This window comes from Ictalurus furcatus, chromosome 10 (genome assembly GCF_023375685.1).
Source record: "Ictalurus furcatus strain D&B chromosome 10, Billie_1.0, whole genome shotgun sequence".
Lineage (NCBI taxonomy): Eukaryota > Metazoa > Chordata > Actinopteri > Siluriformes > Ictaluridae > Ictalurus > Ictalurus furcatus.
The window spans coordinates 1792722-1809945 of NC_071264.1; the positions used below are offsets into that span (position 1 = coordinate 1792722).

Here is a 17224-nt window from a genome sequence, read left to right on the forward strand (position 1 = left end):
GGGATAAATCCCCAGCATGCTATCATGTTCAAGTAGTCTCAGGCATACGCACGAGTGCACGCTTCATCTACACGCCAAGGCAGCACCGAGTGCTGTCCGTTACTGTAGGGTGAGGTGCACACTATCAGGGCATGCTATTCATGAGACTATTCATCATTTACCAAAAGTGTGTGTGTGTGTGAGAGAGAGAGAAGCAGAGTGATTATGTGATTACGAATTAAGTATGTAATCAATGCTCCTTCTCTTCGTGCTATTTGGTACACTAATATTCATGCCAATAAAACTTCAAGGAGGAAACCCGAAAGAACCGAGAGGTTTCTTGGATTTCTGAAGACTTCCCATGTCCTAGTGCGCCGTCTCTGCCAGACAGATGGACATAGAGGAGATGAATTAATGAGCACGGCGACAGAAAAGAGTGAGTAAGCTAGAGTAAGACTTTTTTGGCTACTTTATATTGAGAACATTGGTAAAGCTGTATAAAACCTCATTTAGTCATTCAGTGTTTACGAGATCATATGGACATAAAATGACTGTTAGTAGTTAAATTTGCCCCTGGCATTATTGAATTCAGCTTCATACCACAGTATTCCAGCTCAAAACCTGCTTGCCTCTGCCAGGAGGTTCAGACCCGGCCATAGAGAAGAGCTTTTCAGCAGGAGGAGAGTGAACCTGTGGTCTGGATTGAAGAGGGAACTCCACACCATAGTCATTCATATTTATGCAATAAATAAACGAATCCGTCTGTGCTGCCCCCTGTAGGCCTGTTAGTCATAACACAACTCACTCATTTCATCTCCTCCTCAATCACGGGTCATTTGAAGAAATCGATGTAACAGAGCCAAACACTTTACAGGGGCATCTCAAAAAAATGATAATATCGTGGAAAAGTTTGGGGGGTTTTTCCTGCAATTTAATTCAAAAAGTTGAACTTTCATATATTCTAGATTCATTACACATGAAGTGAAATATCTCTAGCCTTTTTTATTTTTATTTTTGATGATTACGGCTTACAGCTCACAAAAATCAAAACTCCAGTATCTCAAAATATTAGAATAAAGAATTTATAATACAGAAATGTCGACCTGAGAAGACTCTAATCAGATAATCAACTCAAAAGGTTTCCTGAGGCTTTAATCTCTCAGTCTGGTTCAGTACACAAACACAATCACGGGGAAGATGAAAGTAAATGCTGCATTTCATTTGGAAATCAAGGTTCCAGAGTCTGGAGGAAGAGCGGAGAGGAACAGAATCCAAGCTGCTTGAAGTCCAGTGTGAAGTTTCCACGGTCAGTGATGATTTGGGTTGCCATGTCATCTGCTGGTGTTGGTCCAGTGTGTTTTCTCAAGTCGAGAGTGGATGCAGCGTCTACCAGGAGATTTTAGAGAACTTCATGCTTCATTTGCTGACGAGCTTTATGGAGATGCTGATTTCCTTTTCCAGCAGGACTCTGCACCTGCCCACAGTGCCAAAACTATTAGTAACTGGTTTGTGAGCAAGGTATTACTGTGCTCGATTTTCCAGCCGACTCGCCTGACCCGAACCCCATAGAGAATCTACGAGAGACACCAGACCCGACAATACAGACGAGCTGAAGACCGCTATCAAAGCAACCTGGGCTTCCAGAACACCTCAGCAGTGCCACAGGCTGATCGTCTCCATGGAGAAGGTTGACATTTACAGTATTAAATTCTTTATTCTAATATTATGAGATACTGGATTTTCATCGTAATTATCAAGGTTAAAACAAAAAAAGTCTTGAAATATTTCACTTTATGTGTAATGAATCTAGAATATATGAAAGTTCCACTTTTTGCATTAAAGTAAGGGGGGGGGGATTTTACTTTTCCATGATAGTCCAGTTTTTTGAGATGCACCTGTACAATCATAGCATTTGATGTAATAGTACCACGTTTATAATAAGCTTCATCTGTGTTGTGCATCGATATCTCTTCCAACATGGCAGCTGGAAATATCTCCCAGCTGCCTTACTGTAAATAAAATATGGCATAGAAAAAAAAAAACAAGAAGAAAAAAATAATAAAATAAATTCTTTCTAAAAAGAAGGAAAAAAATAATAAATCAGAGATACCCCCACTCGCCCCGGCAGTGACTTATGGATAAAATTTATTATTATTTAAAAAAAAAAAAAAAGATTCATAAGCAGTTTGCTTATGCGTTTTGAAGACGGTGATTAATGAGTAATGGATGGCTATTTAAGGAAAATAGACAAAATTGTAATTGTTCAAAGAGTTTTTAGAGCTACAAAGGCGGTCATTCTTGATCAGGGCTTTCAGGCATGTGACTGTTAACTTCAATAAGGAGGCACTGATCGTCATCATCATCATCACCACCGTCTTTAATAAGACAAATCACTGTACAGGTTTAAATACAATCAATACATCTCTCACTCCCCCGTAAGGAGTCCCACCAAGCAGCTCATTCACCAATGAATTTCTCTTCTGTTCGACCGCGTCACACAACAGCTCAGTCTCACGTACTTAAAGTCTCTTCCACCTTCCGCTTCGTCCTGATCCACAGCACCGAGACCTCACTTGCTGCTTTTATCCAGGTACTCCAGGTTCGGGGCGTCCAGTCTCTGCTCCATCTCTCTGTTCTTGGTGAACTCCTTCAGCAGGTCCATCACTTCTCCCTGATAGACATCTGGGGTAGGTTTCACTTCTAAACACACACACACACACACAATTCCGGATCCATTCACCCATTGCGATCGTCTTTAAATCTCATAAACTGCAAAACAGGAATTTTGTGTCCTCACAAATTCTACAAATAAAAACATCAAAATCATTTCACTTTTATTATTAATACTCGTGCAAGATTTTCATGCCATTTCATCGCGGATAAAGTTTCTCGCATGACTCGTCCGGCTCTTGATTAAGCCGTTTATCGATCAGCTGATTTCCGCGTGGCTCAGACCTCACCTGTTGCCCAGTAGTAGATGTCCCAGTCGTTACTCGGCTCGTTGATGAGGCGGTCGTACTGGCGCAGCTGGGATGCGCTCATGTTCTCCAGGTAGCGCTTAGCGAAAAGACTAAACCGATGGAAAAGAAACCAAGAGTCAAGACGATCACATGCAGCACAGTTCCTTTACAGCAGTTTACATTTTACCTGTAAATCCCATACCTAATTATTAGGCATGTACCTCATACATACATACAAACCAAATTCCAAAAAAGTTGGGACACTGTGCACATCTGGAAAGGCACCATCAGTGCTGAAAGGTATATACAGGTTTTAGAGCAACATCTGCTTCCATCCAGATTCCAACCCATCTTTACTTCTGAAAGACTCCGCCTCTCTAAGATCCTCTTTTTAAACCCAATCACCTTACTGACCCGTTCCCAATCAATGTTCCTCCAGCTGTTTTTATGCCTTTTGTCACCCCCATCCCTACTTTTTTGAGAAGTGCTGTGGCCATCGAATTATTCTTTCCCCCTTTAAAACAAACGGAACGTTTCCTCGGTGTAAACATTCGACATGTTTTCCGTGTTCCGTAGTGAAGAACATACGCGTTCATGAGATTCTGTTGTTTTTAAAAACAATGTAAAATTTTCAGAGCCGTGGTTGTATTTTATAGAAATAAAACGTCGGAAGACACTTCTGAGGAACTCCGGTCTCGTCCTCCTCCGTGCTTTCTGCGCCAGGGCATCTTCCCCCACACACCGGGTTCGGGAGGGTCGTGCGGCGCTTTAGTTCTGAGGAAGGTACCGGAACCTCGGCTGCCTCACCTGAGCAGGATGCAGTTCTCCAGCATGCCTCTCTTCCTGCTCTCGTACAGCAGGCGTTTCCTCTTGATGTCCAGCGACTCGTTTTGCTTCTCCTCCCACGGAGGCAGTGGGATCGCCACCTGCTCCACCTCTGGCGTGTCACCGCGGTAAGACCGACTCAGCACCGATACCAGAACAGCTGAATGCGGGGGAGACCGAACACCACGCAGGAGCTGGTAAAAAATAAAAACACAAACAAAAGAGCGATTAAACTCTCAGGTTAATATTAATGCTCTAATACAGTGTTTCCCAACCGGTGTGCCGTCTGTTGAGAGCAGGGGTGACCGATTTCTTAAAAGAAAAGTTACACATGCTTCTGGACCATCAACTTCATCCTCATGGATCTAAAGCCTTGTTTATACTTCCGCCTGGCTCCGCAGCGCGAGCCTCCACTGAGTGCGCGCGCACCTCCACAAACGCACGAGACGTTTATACTTGACGCGCTCGCCGTTGTAATATTCTTTTAAACGAAAGAGGGCGACTCTGAGTAATCGTCCTGTAAACCAACAGGAAGTAGCTGAGAGAAAAAGTACTTTGTCGGAACAACCATATCAACGCTTACAAACATGGTGTCTCGTGTAGAGTTACTGAATGCTGAGGAAGAACTGTTCCGTTTGTTTTCAGTAAATTTCACTAAGACCCACAGTCTGCACATTTTTACATTTCAGCTTCGATACCTGCTTGACGGGGGATGTTTTGGCTCTGACCTGCCACCTAGCGGATGTCGCTTTAAAATCTTCCAGATGTAGCATACTGTACACAAGACACTCGTTGATTTAGTTTCGTGTAACCGCACGTCTCGAAATGTTTCATGTGTGTTTCAGGGTGGAGTTTCCGCCCCTTTAACTCCTGCATAACATCCTTCATAAACATAAACATAAACACAAACACAAACGCCCCTGACCTTCACTCAACGCGGCTAGCTTAGCGTAGCGTAGCATAGCATAGCATGCTATAAACCTATCTACAGGTGAACTGTTCGCAGCGCGTTTGTGTCAGGAAATTAAAGTTCACAATACTAATAATTACTTGTACGTAAACAGAAATACTCACCGTCCTCATTATCACTGTTGAGAGCATTGTGACCTGTGTTTGATGCGCAAATGCTGCTAACACACGCCAAATAAATTAAATCCCCGGATGAGAGCCCGGCGTCTGAATGGTGCTTCGCCGAACAGCTTCCTGGGATGTGTAGTTCTCCGAATGGAACGAATTAAAACTAAACCAACAAAGTATATCAAATTCACCACTGTAAAACTTAACTCATCGCATTCCTCTCTTTCACGGACTAGCTTTGGCTAACTTTACTCCCAGGATGGTAAACGTGTATTAAGTAATACGCACACTTTTCAGCTTATTTTTTATTATTATCATTATTGTTATTATTATTATTATTATTATGAAATAATAAAATGTTATCCACTACAAAATATTAACACATGGCGCCATTTTGTTTAACAACTTAAAATATCTCCTAATATCACCTTGCATATTAATTTGGTTACTTTGTATTCCGGCACCTTATTTAATCCTGGCTGTGTTTCTTCCGGAATTTTTTCTCAGGTAACATTTCATCGCTGCATCGGGCGGGTTTGTCTTTTTTACCACCCGTATTCGACAAACCGCGCCTCCTTTAGTATGATTGGTTATTTAGATCCAGCTTCTTGCGACAGCCAATGGGTGAGCTTGATGCGCACAGCGTTAGCCAAACGTAACGCGGGAAGGCGAGGCCCAGTCAGAATGCAGCTGGGAAACGAAAAAAAGATAATGCGAGCAGCTTGTTTGCTAGCTAGCGAGGGACTGTAGAGGTTTATTTTTTTTCCCCGAACAGAACTCTGATCAACGCGTCCGTCATCCGCGCGGCGTTCAGAGGCACAGACACCGGGTTGGGCTTAGTGATGGCAGCCGCGCAGGTTGTTGGAGAGTCGGCGGAGCACGTCGACATCTACGCAGATCTAAACACGGAGGAGGTGAGAAAGAGAGAGAGAGAGAGAGAGAGAGAGAGAGAGTGAAGGCCGGAACGCTGCACCTGGGATGTTTTGAGCTAAAATAACACCTGGTTTGTAAACAGGTGATGGCGCGCGCTGCTCTGGCTCTGAGAGGAGGCTTAAAGCAGTGTGTTTAGTTCAGGAGAGGAAGCTCTCCATGAGGGAGGAGGGATGTTCGGGTTCGGGCTAATATCATGATGTGCTGACAATAACGCCTACTAATCACCATTAAAAGGGAAAAAAGAAACCCAGAGGGTTCCCTCACACCAAATGTTGTTGTTGTTGTGTCAGGACATGTTTAGTTAGGAGTCATGAAGACCTACAGCCTCCAGTGTAACATGGTGGTGATGGACGTACACCTCACTACACCTGACCATCACACCTGTATGAGCTTGTTGGACCTCACAGTAAATAAATAAATAAATAAATAAATCAACCCCAGTATGAAGCTGTTCCTCCCCCATCCGCAGCTCTTCTCTGAAGGCTTTCTACAAGATAACGGAGAACTTTGTTAGCGAGGTCCTCTCAAGGTTTCGTCCTCTTAACATCTCCGGGAGTTTTTCCTCACCACCGTCGCCACCGGCTCGCTCAATTGGGATTAATCCACACACTTAAAATCTGTATCCTGTGTTTATATGTTTCTGTAAAGCTGCTTTGAGACAGTGTCTGTTGTTAAAAGCGCTACACGAATAAAATCGAATAGATAGTAGTGAGTCAACACCAAGGTCCGCCCCATGCTGACTGGAATCAGGTGTCCTCGTACCCAGGGCAGTCCCGTTGACACGGTTCGATTTCTCTTTGCTGCAGGGTGGAGACTCTCTGGAGGCAGAAGCTGACGCTCTTTACGACGACGTGTTAACTGGATCGGTGGACAGCGAGAGCACTCTGGGAAAACAGGAGCCTAAGGAGGATTGTAGACCAGCGGTGGAAGCTGGCGGAGGGAAGCGCTTCTCTGTCTACGTCGGCAACTTTAACTGGGTGAGCGTTCAACACCGACACTAAAGGACTGCTGACCGGCCGTTTCCTCTGGGTTAACGCCGGGGTTTTCGGTTGTTTCATGCAAATGAGGTGTGATGTGGTGTTACAAGTAGGCGGAGCTCAACTCCAGTAAAGCACGGCAACGCCTACTATTCGTATTCTTAAAACGTATTCACACAACGGCTTAAAATTGTTGCGCTGCGTATTTACCCGGTGTTTATTAGACGGTGTTAAACAGATATGGACCGTGATTGGCAGTCTGAGGTAAAATCCTAAATTATAATCGCATTCTCACGTTACTCTACAACATAATGTTAGAATTTCTTTTTAAAGTTGTTCTTGGCTTAACCATTCATCAGGAGTTCCTCTGGAGTTCTAGTGCAAGTTTAAGATTATATATATATATATATATATATATTATAATACATGGGTGACATATCGCCATCAATTTATCATAGTCATGGAGTTTCAGATTTGAAAACGGTTTAATACGTGTTCATATGTACATCTCCGCATTGACAGGGGGCAGTAGAACTAAATAAGAGCAGTTACTCTATTGTGATTGGGCCGTAATCATCCAGTAATTTCATTTCCAGTGACTGACGGTAGAAAGTTCCGTAAAGAATGGTATGGGATTTAAGAATGGCTTGAATGAAGTCCCACCGTTGATCGGGCTTTTTGTTTCACGTGTCGCGCATTTGGTGGCAACGAGTCTAAGACGGACACATTTCAAGCGACTGGATTTAGCAACTGGAAAAATGAAGATCAGAAATTCAGTACATTTCTGCTGGGTTAAAAATGAAACAGACAGTTAAAACGGGAAGCGTAGCCACGCAAATCAGCAGTGAACATACAAAGAGAGTGGATGAGAACAGAGAATATCTGAAAGAAATATGCGAGACTTTGCTCTTCTGTTGCCGGTATTGCTCTTCGTGGTCACGGTGAAACGGATGAATCAGAAAATACAGGTGATGGATTTAAGGGCCACTGATAACCGACTAATTACCCAGCTATTCAAAAATACAGAGAGATCATATAATTATGTTTATAACAAGCACCAGAATGAGTCGATCAATATAATGGCCAGTCAGGTTAAAAGTGACATCATAGGACGAGTGCATGAAGCCGGAATTTTTTTCCTTATCACGGATGAAACGCAAGAGATAAGTAGGCATGAGCAAGTTGCAGTGGTTTTAAGATCTGTCGACAGAGACCTCGATGTCCATGAATCACTCATCGGATTTTATCGGACTGACAGAACAGATGGTGAATCTTTGGCCCTTCTTTGAAAGAATGTCCTGACAAGCTTTAATCTTCATATCTGCAACTTGAGAGCGCGATGTTACGATGGTGCGGCAAGTATGCGAGGAACCTACCGTGGTGTAGCTACACATATTTTAAGAGAAAATCCACTGGTGATGTACGTCCATTGTCACTCGCATATCCTCGCCCTCTGCATTGTGGATGTCTGTCTCACCGATACAGCTGTGAGACATGCTGACCAATGATCATTCTCTCTATAACTTCATCGAGGGGTCAGCAAAACGACATGCAGTTTCTGAGTCTTTGTGAGAATGGAGCAGTGACTTTTCAGGTATATCTTCCACACTGAAATCTCTACGCGACACAAGCTGGAGCTGCCATGCAGAGGCTCTCAAGGCCATACTGGATAACTTTGAGACTATCGACACTCTTAGTGAAATTTCTGAAACGATGTACGAGTCGGGGGACAGGCAAGTAGTCTGCTGACATCTTTCAGCATTTTGAAGTGACGAATTCTCATACAGTGCAATGTTCTGTCCAAAGCGTTACAGTCCACCTTACATTATACCAGTGTAAAAAGCCTAGCATCTTCCACAATCTCTGCTCTTTCAGCAATGAGAACTGATCACCACTTTCAGCAGCTTTGGCAGTTCACAGTCGAGTTGTGCGATAAGAGCAACTACCGCGGCCCACAACGTCCATGGAGGAGAACAACCAAAGCAATGGTACCTGGACCGAATTCAGCCTCAGCTCAGGACTATTACAAGGAATTGCATTTCAGCATACTGAACATCACTATTAAAGAGATCTGTGAGCGATTTCAGGAAAATGACATGAACACTTTGACTGCACTTAATCACATCCTCAGCTCTAATACGGACACCGAAGAGGACCTGACATTTATTTGTGGTTTATGGATTTCCAGAAGAGGAGACGAATGCAGAATTCTCACGTATCAACACTATTAACTGGAGAAGCAAGTGTTGAACAACAACTGTCAGTGTTCAGAGACTCAAAGCTAGTCCACAGTCTAGTAAACGTTGGCAACCTCTTGAAGTTATTCTTGACTGTGCCGATGAACACTGCATCGTGGGAAAGAAATTTTTCTTGCTTGCGTCGACTGAAAACATACATGAGAAACCCCATGAGACAGGACAGACTGTCAGACATTGCAGTACTGAACATTGAACGGGCCATTCATGTGGACTTAGATAAAACAGTTAATCGCTTTGATGCCGTGCCTGGTGGCCGGCATTTAGCTCTTCACTAAGGTATGCTGTTGTTTTGATACTTAAACTCGTTTACTTAAAATTTCTGTGAATATTTTGCTGAGGCAGGTACAAAAAGACTCTTAATTTTTTTCTTGCTCTCCCAACCCGAGAGTGAAATGTCGCCCATATATATGTGTGTGTGTGTGTGTGTGTGTATGTCAAAACGCTCTGTGAACATCTTCTAAGTATTAAAGTTATGACCTGATCTTTATACATGCTGGATGAGGAGGACTGGGGTGCAGTCGGCGTTCCAGTTCATCCAAAAGGTGATGAGTCAGTGGGGTTTAGGTCAGGGCTCTGTGCAGTTTACTCGACTTTTCCACCTTCTTTCAATCTTCTCACACCATGTCTTCTTGGAGCTCTTTCCCAGTGGTCACCAACCCTGATCCTGGAGATCTACCTTCCTGAAGACTTTAGCTCCACCCACAATTGTGCCCACCTGACCATCCAATCATCGCCTTAGGAAGTTCTCGATCTGCTAAAACAGATGTGTTAGATTTTGGTTGAAACCTGCAGGAAGGTAGATCTCCAGGAACAAGGTCTCCAGGTGGTCACTGTTTAATACAGCTGTGTGCTTCTAACTTTGTGGGGACAGTTTGTGGAAGAACCACATATGGGAGTGAAGATCAGGGGTTTGGCCATGACATGGAGCGACTCTTCACCAACCGGGTCTACTTTGCTGCATGTGTATAAATCAAGCCTGTGACACCAGCCCAGTGTGCTTGGGTCGCTCTGTTACCAAAGAGGCCCCGAGGAGTGCTCAGGTTTCAGAATCACGAAATCATCACGGCCAAATGGTCCGGCACTTTCAGGTTATTGCATGCCGGTCCCGTGTGCTATGGGTCAGAACAAAGTGTTTGAATTGAACCTACGGTCTTGTTCAGAAGGACAATAGTGGTTTCTGTCTAGTTCTAGATTTGTAAAGGGCTGAACTGGTTCTTAAAAGATGCATTGCACCTCTATTTCCCATCACCAAAATGCTTTTTGAGATTTGCCTTCCAAGGACAGGAATCCCTGAAAGAGAGAGAGGGGGAGAGAGAGAGAGAATCACCTGGAGACATCCCTCACTGACCGAGTGGTGACATGGGGTCATGGAACTCCCTGATGTCAAATAAAAGCAAAAGAGGACCGGTCCCGAAGGTTTTCTTACTGGTTCTGAGACAGTGACGTCAGATACACTGCATGATCAAAAGAGTTAACCCCCCCCCATCCCAACTGTTCACACAAAGGTGAAGGTACACCATTGTATAGCATGACTTTGTATGTTTGAACTAGAGCTGCAACAACTAATTGATAAATGATTATGAAAATCGTCGTCAGCGAATCTCATAATCGATTAGTTGGTCTGCGCGTGGTACGTTTACTCTGTTACTTCTGTTCCGAAAACGTGCCTCGGAGAGTAAAAACTAAAGTTGTGTCCTTTACACTTACACTATGCACTCTACCGTCTAGTTCAGTGATTTCGCGGACCTCTAGTGGTCAGTGGTGTAATTGCAGGGGGTCCGGAGGAAGATCGTTAGCTGAGCTGACGATCGTTCATTGATGGATTTATTTTCAAATCAAATGATAATTTGTGAAAACCTATGAGTGGTAGACAAGTTCAGGTGTCACATTGATGGATAAAATAAACAAAAGATAATTCAGAGAGTCAAATCAAATGTCACACCAACAATAAAATTTAATTGAACCTGGTATCTGAACCAATCCCTGCAGAATGACAGGTTCTACCAATCAACCAGGGATTGCTAGGACTGTAGAATTCTGTGCTTTATAAATATCATATATATATTTATATTTATGCATTACTATTTATAGATGCGAAAAAAAGCATGGAATTAAACTACAGTCCTAAATGAATAATATATAGTCTGGTGTGTATTGGGTTGTTTTCAGACTTATATAATTGGACAAAGAGATGTGTAAAGATTTTGTCTTAAGTTTATATTTGTAACCTTCAGTTTGTGGATTTTATTTTAAATAAATGGAAAAATGGTATGAAAGTTTGCCCACCATCCAATTAATCAATTATTCGAAAAAATAATCGGCCGACTAATCGATTATGAAATTATTATGCAGCCCTAGTTGGAACTAATAGGACCAAACCTGTTCCAGTATGACAATGCCCTTGTGCACAAAGCGAGCCCCTCACCTGCCTCTCTTGTTGATTCTACCCATGTTGTATAGAATCCAGCAACCACACCACCCAGTTCTTGGCTTCTTTTACTAGTACCCCCTGTTCTACATGTATTCATTCTCCCTGCTGTAACACACCTACTTCAGCTCAACTGTCACTGGAATCAGGTGCGTTGAGTAGGAGAAACACCACAACGTGCTGTATAGGGTTGGGAACAGTGCTACGTCACGAACACTGTGATGTAGCACTCACGAATGCCCCTAGTGCACCGACCTTGTTATAACCTGTAGGTGATTGTGTGCACCTTGTCAGCTGGATCCGGTGCAGCTCCAGATGTCTTTGTGGACTGCTGGACACCGGTGCGTCCCCATCACCATGAGTTTGGTGTGTGTGTGCTGTCCGTTACAACACGTCACTGCACATTATTACACCCGTTCTGAAAGGGATAAGGCAACGTAATCCAGCACGATTCCCCCTGTGCTGAGGTCCTACAAAACTGCTCAAAGCAGTCGGAGCGATGGTAGCCTCAGCCATCAACACCGACTGTAAACAACACCGGACAGTAAACACCGGTCAGTAAGCTTTTGTCAAGGCGGGAGAGAAGCCTTCCTCACAGCCAAGACTGAGAGCAGGTCTCCTTGCATCAGCTGCTGATTGACAGCTGAGAGTAGATCTGGGCAAGCAGATAAAGTTTCCAGATCTCCACAACACTCCGTCCTGACATGGTAACCTTTTCAGATACCACCAGACAGGTGATCATGGTAGAACAGACAGTGCCCTGGCAAGAGGAGGCATATGAAAGGAAGCATGCCAAGTACCAGGAGCTGGTGGAGCAATACAAGAACCAGGGCTGGAACACTCGCTGTGAGCCAGTAGAGGTCGGCTGCAGGGCTTTGCAGGACACTCACTCTGTAAAGTCCTGATCAAGCTAGGTGTATTGGGGTGGAAAAAGGAGGGCCATAAAATCTATTACTCTGCTGTTATTTTTAACCCAAGTGGACGTCAGACAGCGATCTGATGCCACAGAGAGATCCACAAGGCAGACCCGTGGTCTGATCACCACTCAGCTGGGTCACCCGGATGAGGGTCTCTGACCTTGAAAGACCCGAAACACCCAAAAACCCTGGGAACATCATTGAGGATGTATCCCAGCATGCACCATATGATATATTTGAGAAGCTTAACGCATCAGTGAACCTCGGCCGCCCGTCCATGACCCAGTTGTCCTTCCTTGGACCACTTATACTAGGGAACCCCTGCATACCGGGAACACCCCACAAGACCTACCGTTTTGCCATCAAAACCTGTCTTTCAGATGATTATTATTATTATTATTATTATTATTATTATTATCATTATTATACGTGCCCATTTTTCCTGCTTCGACCACATCGACTTCGAGAACTGACTGTTCACTTGCTGCCTAATGCTGTATATCCCACCCCTAGACAGATGCCACTGTAACGAGATAATCAGTGTTACTTCACCTGTCAGTGCTTTTTAACGTTGCGGCTGGTCGGTATAATGGGCGTGGCCTAATATTCCGATAGCCTTGTCCACCAGGCAAGCAGAACTAAACACAAAGGTACCACGTGGAAGGATCGGGATCGTTTAACCCTACATGTACCAAAACGTAGTGTACTCACTGTTGTACACCTGACTTGAAATCTTCATGACGGATTTATTTTATTTTATCAAATATTCTCTCACATGTTACATGCTAAGCATTGTTGAATCCTATCTAGCTGAGAAATGGACTTTCCCGCTTCTAACCCGATCGTTTCTGCTGTTATTTTTAACCCCAAGTGGACGTCAGACAGCGATCTGATCGCAACAGCACGGAGGCACGGCGTGAAAGACATTGTAGAAGTTAAGTTTGCGGAGAACAGGACTAATGGTCAGTCCAAAGGGTGAGTTCTTTCTCTCTTTTTTTGTCTCTCGCTCTCTCTCTGCCCACCCATTAGCACCTTTTTCTTTCCTTTTTTTTTTTTATTACGTGTCTCTGTATCTTCTAGCTATGCTGAGATGGTAGTGTCCACAGAAGAGTCGTTCAGGCGTTTATTAGAGACTATGCCACAGTGCAAGATCAACGGGGAAAAACTGGAGTGTCGTCATGCTTCACGGAGAAACCTGGCCGAGTTCGAGGCTCAGGCCCGAAAACGTAAGTGAACCTCGGAAAGAAATCTCCAGCGACCGTTTTCTGATTACCGAGCTGTTAAACTGTAAACGTCGGTGATATGCGAGACCACGCGCTCAGCTCCGCTAGCGTACTGCTCTCTAGAGACGTAACGAAATGAGTTTTTGGGGAAGCTGGCACTGTCATCATACAGAGGAACCGTGCCACTTTAATCACCAGCGTAATGTTCTTGTCTTTCGAAACAGGAATACCTCTGCGTCTGAATCCTAAAGGTGATCCCGAGCGAGCCGACGGAAAGAACCCGTCCGCCTCCTCTCCCTCAGACCCGCCTTCCTTACCTTTACCACTGATGTTCCCTCCAGCCAAGCCGCCTCCCCTCATGCCGTCATTTTTTAGCACCCCTCCTCCTCCTCTTCCTCTTCCTCCTCCTCCTCTTTTTAACACTCCCCCTCCTCCGCTGTTCCATCCACCCTCACCTCACGCACACATTCCCAACGCACACATTCCCAACGCACACATTCCCAACGCACACATTCCCAACACACACATGCTCAATGCACATGCCCAAAACTCTCACACACCCTCGCTACACATCAATCCCGCCTTCTTCCCCCCAAATCCTGCGACACACAGCAGCAGCAGCAGCAGCAGCAGCAACAACAACAACAACAGCAGAAAAACAGCATTCAGTCAGCCGGGGTGAGGAGAACTTGAGTCTTTACTGGGTTTTTGGTTGAACTCTTATACACATTATGTTTAAGGGGTTGAGTAGAACAAACAACGCACTCGTTTTTATTATTCATTTACTCCAAACGCATCGTTTTATTTCCTTCAGCCAAGCAGGGAAACTAATTTCTCTCCGCATTTCGCCAGCGCAAAGTCATTAAACAGGCCAGGGGCGTGTGGGTACCGAGGTCTCCGTGTCCGAGCGATCGGCTGAGGAGTCTCGGTTTGGGGTTTGACTTGGACTGGGTTTCGCCGAGCGTTCCCAGACGTTAACGCATCTCGTCTTGTGTCTGACAGGGACGGAGACTTCGAGGAGCTGATCAACAGGAACAGAACGATTGCAAGCAGTGCCATCACTAAAGCCATTTCTGCAGCCACGTCAGGTCCGCCCTTATTTATTTGACTTGTTTATTTTCATTTTTGATGCCTTTATAGGCTTAATATCTGTATTTATTCAGAATCTGATGATACCACAAGAGGCAAAAATCAGACTGTTGGCAGTAGGCTTGTCACATGATGTGAAATCATCATCATCCTCCTCCTCCTCCTCCTCCTCCAGTCCCACTGTCTGGTAATCACGCTCTCTCTCTCCTTCCTCTCAGGTGATATCCGGATGGCAATAGAGACGCTCTATACAGCGACAGCGGTGATCAAACAGTCTCGTGTGTTCTACGACAAGCGATGCCGCATGCTAGTCGAGTCCCTTAACGACTGTCTGAACTCCATAGAGACTAAATGCTTCCCTTCGAGGTGTGTGTGTGCGCGCGAATCTGTTCTGTCGGGTCATCTGCCGACAAAGAGAATAATCCTCTCGTCCTCTGCCTGTCTGTAGTAAGAGAGACCGTTCTCGAGAGCGAGCGAGGAGCCGATCGAGGGATCGATATCGAGAGCGCTCGTCCAGCACAGACAGAGACCGGGAGAGGGAGCGGGAGCAAAGGCGGGAGCGAGGGCGCGACCGAGAGCACAGAGACAGGCATTGATGGGTGAGACGTGTTCCCTTCTTCTTCTCCTCCTCCCATCATAACACCTCTTCTTACAACTCGTCCTTGTGTTTTGTCCTAATGCGCTTTTTACTCCTTCTAGAACGTTTCCTACCATCGTCAGTCCGTGGAAGAAGACGAGGAGGACCAGTGGAACGTACTGAACACCAACACGCTCGTTTAGGGTCGTACAAGACATTTCAAGTTTCTAAAAGACACCATTCTCTTTGTTGTGTAAATGGTTCTGTATAGGAATTGTTTTGACTTTAAAAAAAAAAAAAAAAAAAAACTAATTTTTACTAGCTGGCTGAGTAATCACACTGCGGTACAGCTTCTGTTTACTTCGTTTTAACGTTTAACACGTCAGTGCCGTCTTTTTTTTTCTTTTTCCCTCCTTCATTTTGTAAGGAAACACAAATGTACAATAATTAAAAAAAAACAACTGTGTATTCCACCGCTGGTGTGTAGTATGTGCCATGACAGCCAGGTTTCCCCACGTGTACGAGAACTACTGTTTGCTTGTTTTAAGGTAAGACACGTTTCGCTAACGCGAAGTAGAAGGGATTTATCACGTTCTGCACTTTACAGGCGATAAAACTTGCGCATTTGTGCTACGCGCGTGTGAATTATTCACTACGAAAGATTTTCACAGCATCTAGTTATGAATGCTTAGTGTGCTTCAGAGAACAGATGCAGTCAAGAAAAGTGTCAGGACCTCGGCCAGAGCGTTAAAACTTCCAGCAGGACAACGATCAGCTGTCTAAAGCGTAACAAAATGGTTTAAAGACAAGAAACTGAATGTATTGGACGGTCAGCACAGAGCCCTGACCCGAATCCCAGAGAAAAGGTGTGGACTGAACTGAAAAAAAGCGTGTCTGAGCGAGGAAGGCCCACGAACCTGACCGAGTTACACAGAGTTCGGTGGTAACGGTAAATGTTGGCGCCCCTGCATAAGTCAAAAGGTTGTTTTTGTGATTACTCAGGACTCAAGAGTCTCATCTACCAGTCATCTTTACCATTTTATTTATAAACATTAGAAAAGGAAATACAATCACTGCACTGTGTGTATGATGATGAACAGATAGTGTAGAAGAGTAAAGAAGCCACAGCAATCAGTGCAGCGAACACAATTTCACACACAGAGCAGATGAAGCCATTTTGAATCTGTCCCGAGTCCCCGGGGTCTCATTTCTCCAGCGGCGCATAGTTCAGCAGTTTCTCGATCAGATCGACGTGAGAGAGCAGCATCCTGCGGCAGCAGTACCTCTTCAAGCCCAGCGCGTCCAGAGCGTCCCTGCGTGAAACAAACCGCACAAGAGGAGAGCGGTGAGACGAACCGTGCCATGTTTTGGGGCTGTGTTTATGCAGAAACCTAGACGATTCGAAAGGGTCCACAAACTTTCAAGCACACACTGTGTCAGGGCCTCAGTATGGGTGGGTGAGTGAAAGCAGTATTTTAGTGAGAGTATTGTGTAAAACATAAAATATATACACACTTTAGTGCACAGGACAGCACATACAGTGTCTGTCTCTCTTTTTTTCTCACCCCTCTGTGTATTCAGCCTGGAGGAGACCCAGGTAAGCCTCCCACTTGTTCCCGACAATCTTCCCACAGGTGAAGCAGCGGATCGGGATAATCATAGTGAAGTCCTGCACAAACCGGAACAAGTGACCAAAACAATGACATGTTTACTGTACACATGGGTTCTGCTGTTCCTGCGCGCGCATACACATACATAAGTATCATCACACCCGACTTCCTGTATCCGCGTGGTGTTTATGTTCTAATTAAACGTCTCCAAGAGAAATAACGGAACACTTACCGACTACACGAGCAAGCCGTTCTCCACGTTTCGAGAAAGGAGAAAACACCGAAAACACGTTGCTTCCGGTTTTATGTGCGTGCACAAAATGGCGCCGAGTGAAACGAGTTCGGGATGAAAACAGTTCCGGAGAAAAACA

General features: G+C 44.7%; 3 protein-coding genes across 3 annotated transcripts; 1 reads left to right on the forward strand and 2 right to left on the reverse strand.

The window, feature by feature from the left end:
• Positions 1 to 2329: 2329 nt before the first annotated feature.
• On the reverse strand, positions 2330 to 4996 carry sdhaf2 (succinate dehydrogenase complex assembly factor 2). Its single transcript, XM_053634847.1, has 4 exons — positions 4839 to 4996; positions 3747 to 3958; positions 2940 to 3049; positions 2330 to 2679 (listed from the first exon to the last, which is right to left on the reverse strand). Exons 1-4 carry the CDS (start codon positions 4863 to 4865, stop codon positions 2549 to 2551), a joined length of 480 nt encoding a protein of 159 aa, XP_053490822.1. The 5' UTR covers positions 4866 to 4996; the 3' UTR covers positions 2330 to 2548.
• A 392-nt stretch (positions 4997 to 5388) lies between these two features.
• LOC128613763 (cleavage and polyadenylation specificity factor subunit 7) lies at positions 5389 to 15716 on the forward strand. The gene is made up of 9 exons (XM_053634846.1): positions 5389 to 5755; positions 6581 to 6751; positions 13226 to 13329; positions 13435 to 13580; positions 13802 to 14255; positions 14580 to 14665; positions 14885 to 15032; positions 15115 to 15265; positions 15366 to 15716. Exons 1-8 carry the CDS (start codon positions 5684 to 5686, stop codon positions 15260 to 15262), a joined length of 1329 nt encoding a protein of 442 aa, XP_053490821.1. The 5' UTR covers positions 5389 to 5683; the 3' UTR covers positions 15263 to 15265; positions 15366 to 15716.
• Positions 15717 to 16262: 546 nt separating this feature from the next.
• Positions 16263 to 17197, reverse strand: polr2l (RNA polymerase II, I and III subunit L). The gene is made up of 3 exons (XM_053634848.1): positions 17086 to 17197; positions 16809 to 16912; positions 16263 to 16556 (listed from the first exon to the last, which is right to left on the reverse strand). Exons 2-3 carry the CDS (start codon positions 16901 to 16903, stop codon positions 16448 to 16450), a joined length of 204 nt encoding a protein of 67 aa, XP_053490823.1. The 5' UTR covers positions 16904 to 16912; positions 17086 to 17197; the 3' UTR covers positions 16263 to 16447.
• Between the last annotated feature and the right edge of the window lie 27 nt (positions 17198 to 17224).

Bases quoted from the DNA above. Each gene is read 5' to 3' on its own strand.
- sdhaf2 (XM_053634847.1), bottom strand. From the start codon at position 4,865: ATGCTCTCAACAGTGATAATGAGGACG. The intron at 3,959-4,838 runs GTGAGTATTTCT...ATTTTTTACCAG, and splicing joins CAACAGTGATAATGAGGACG to CTCCTGCGTGGTGTTCGGTC. The intron at 2,680-2,939 runs GTGAGGTCTGAG...GTGTGTGTTTAG, and splicing joins CATCTACTACTGGGCAACAG to AAGTGAAACCTACCCCAGAT.
- polr2l (XM_053634848.1), bottom strand. From the start codon at position 16,903: ATGATTATCCCGATCCGCTGCTTCACCTGTGGGAAGATTGTCGGGAAC. The intron at 16,557-16,808 runs GTGAGAAAAAAA...TGTTTCACGCAG, and splicing joins CAGGCTGAATACACAGAGGG to GGACGCTCTGGACGCGCTGG.
- LOC128613763 (XM_053634846.1), top strand. From the start codon at position 5,684: ATGGCAGCCGCGCAGGTTGTTGGAGAGTCGGCGGAGCACGTCGACATC. The intron at 6,752-13,225 runs GTGAGCGTTCAA...TTTAACCCCAAG, and splicing joins ACGTCGGCAACTTTAACTGG to TGGACGTCAGACAGCGATCT. The intron at 13,581-13,801 runs GTAAGTGAACCT...CTTTCGAAACAG, and splicing joins CGAGGCTCAGGCCCGAAAAC to GAATACCTCTGCGTCTGAAT.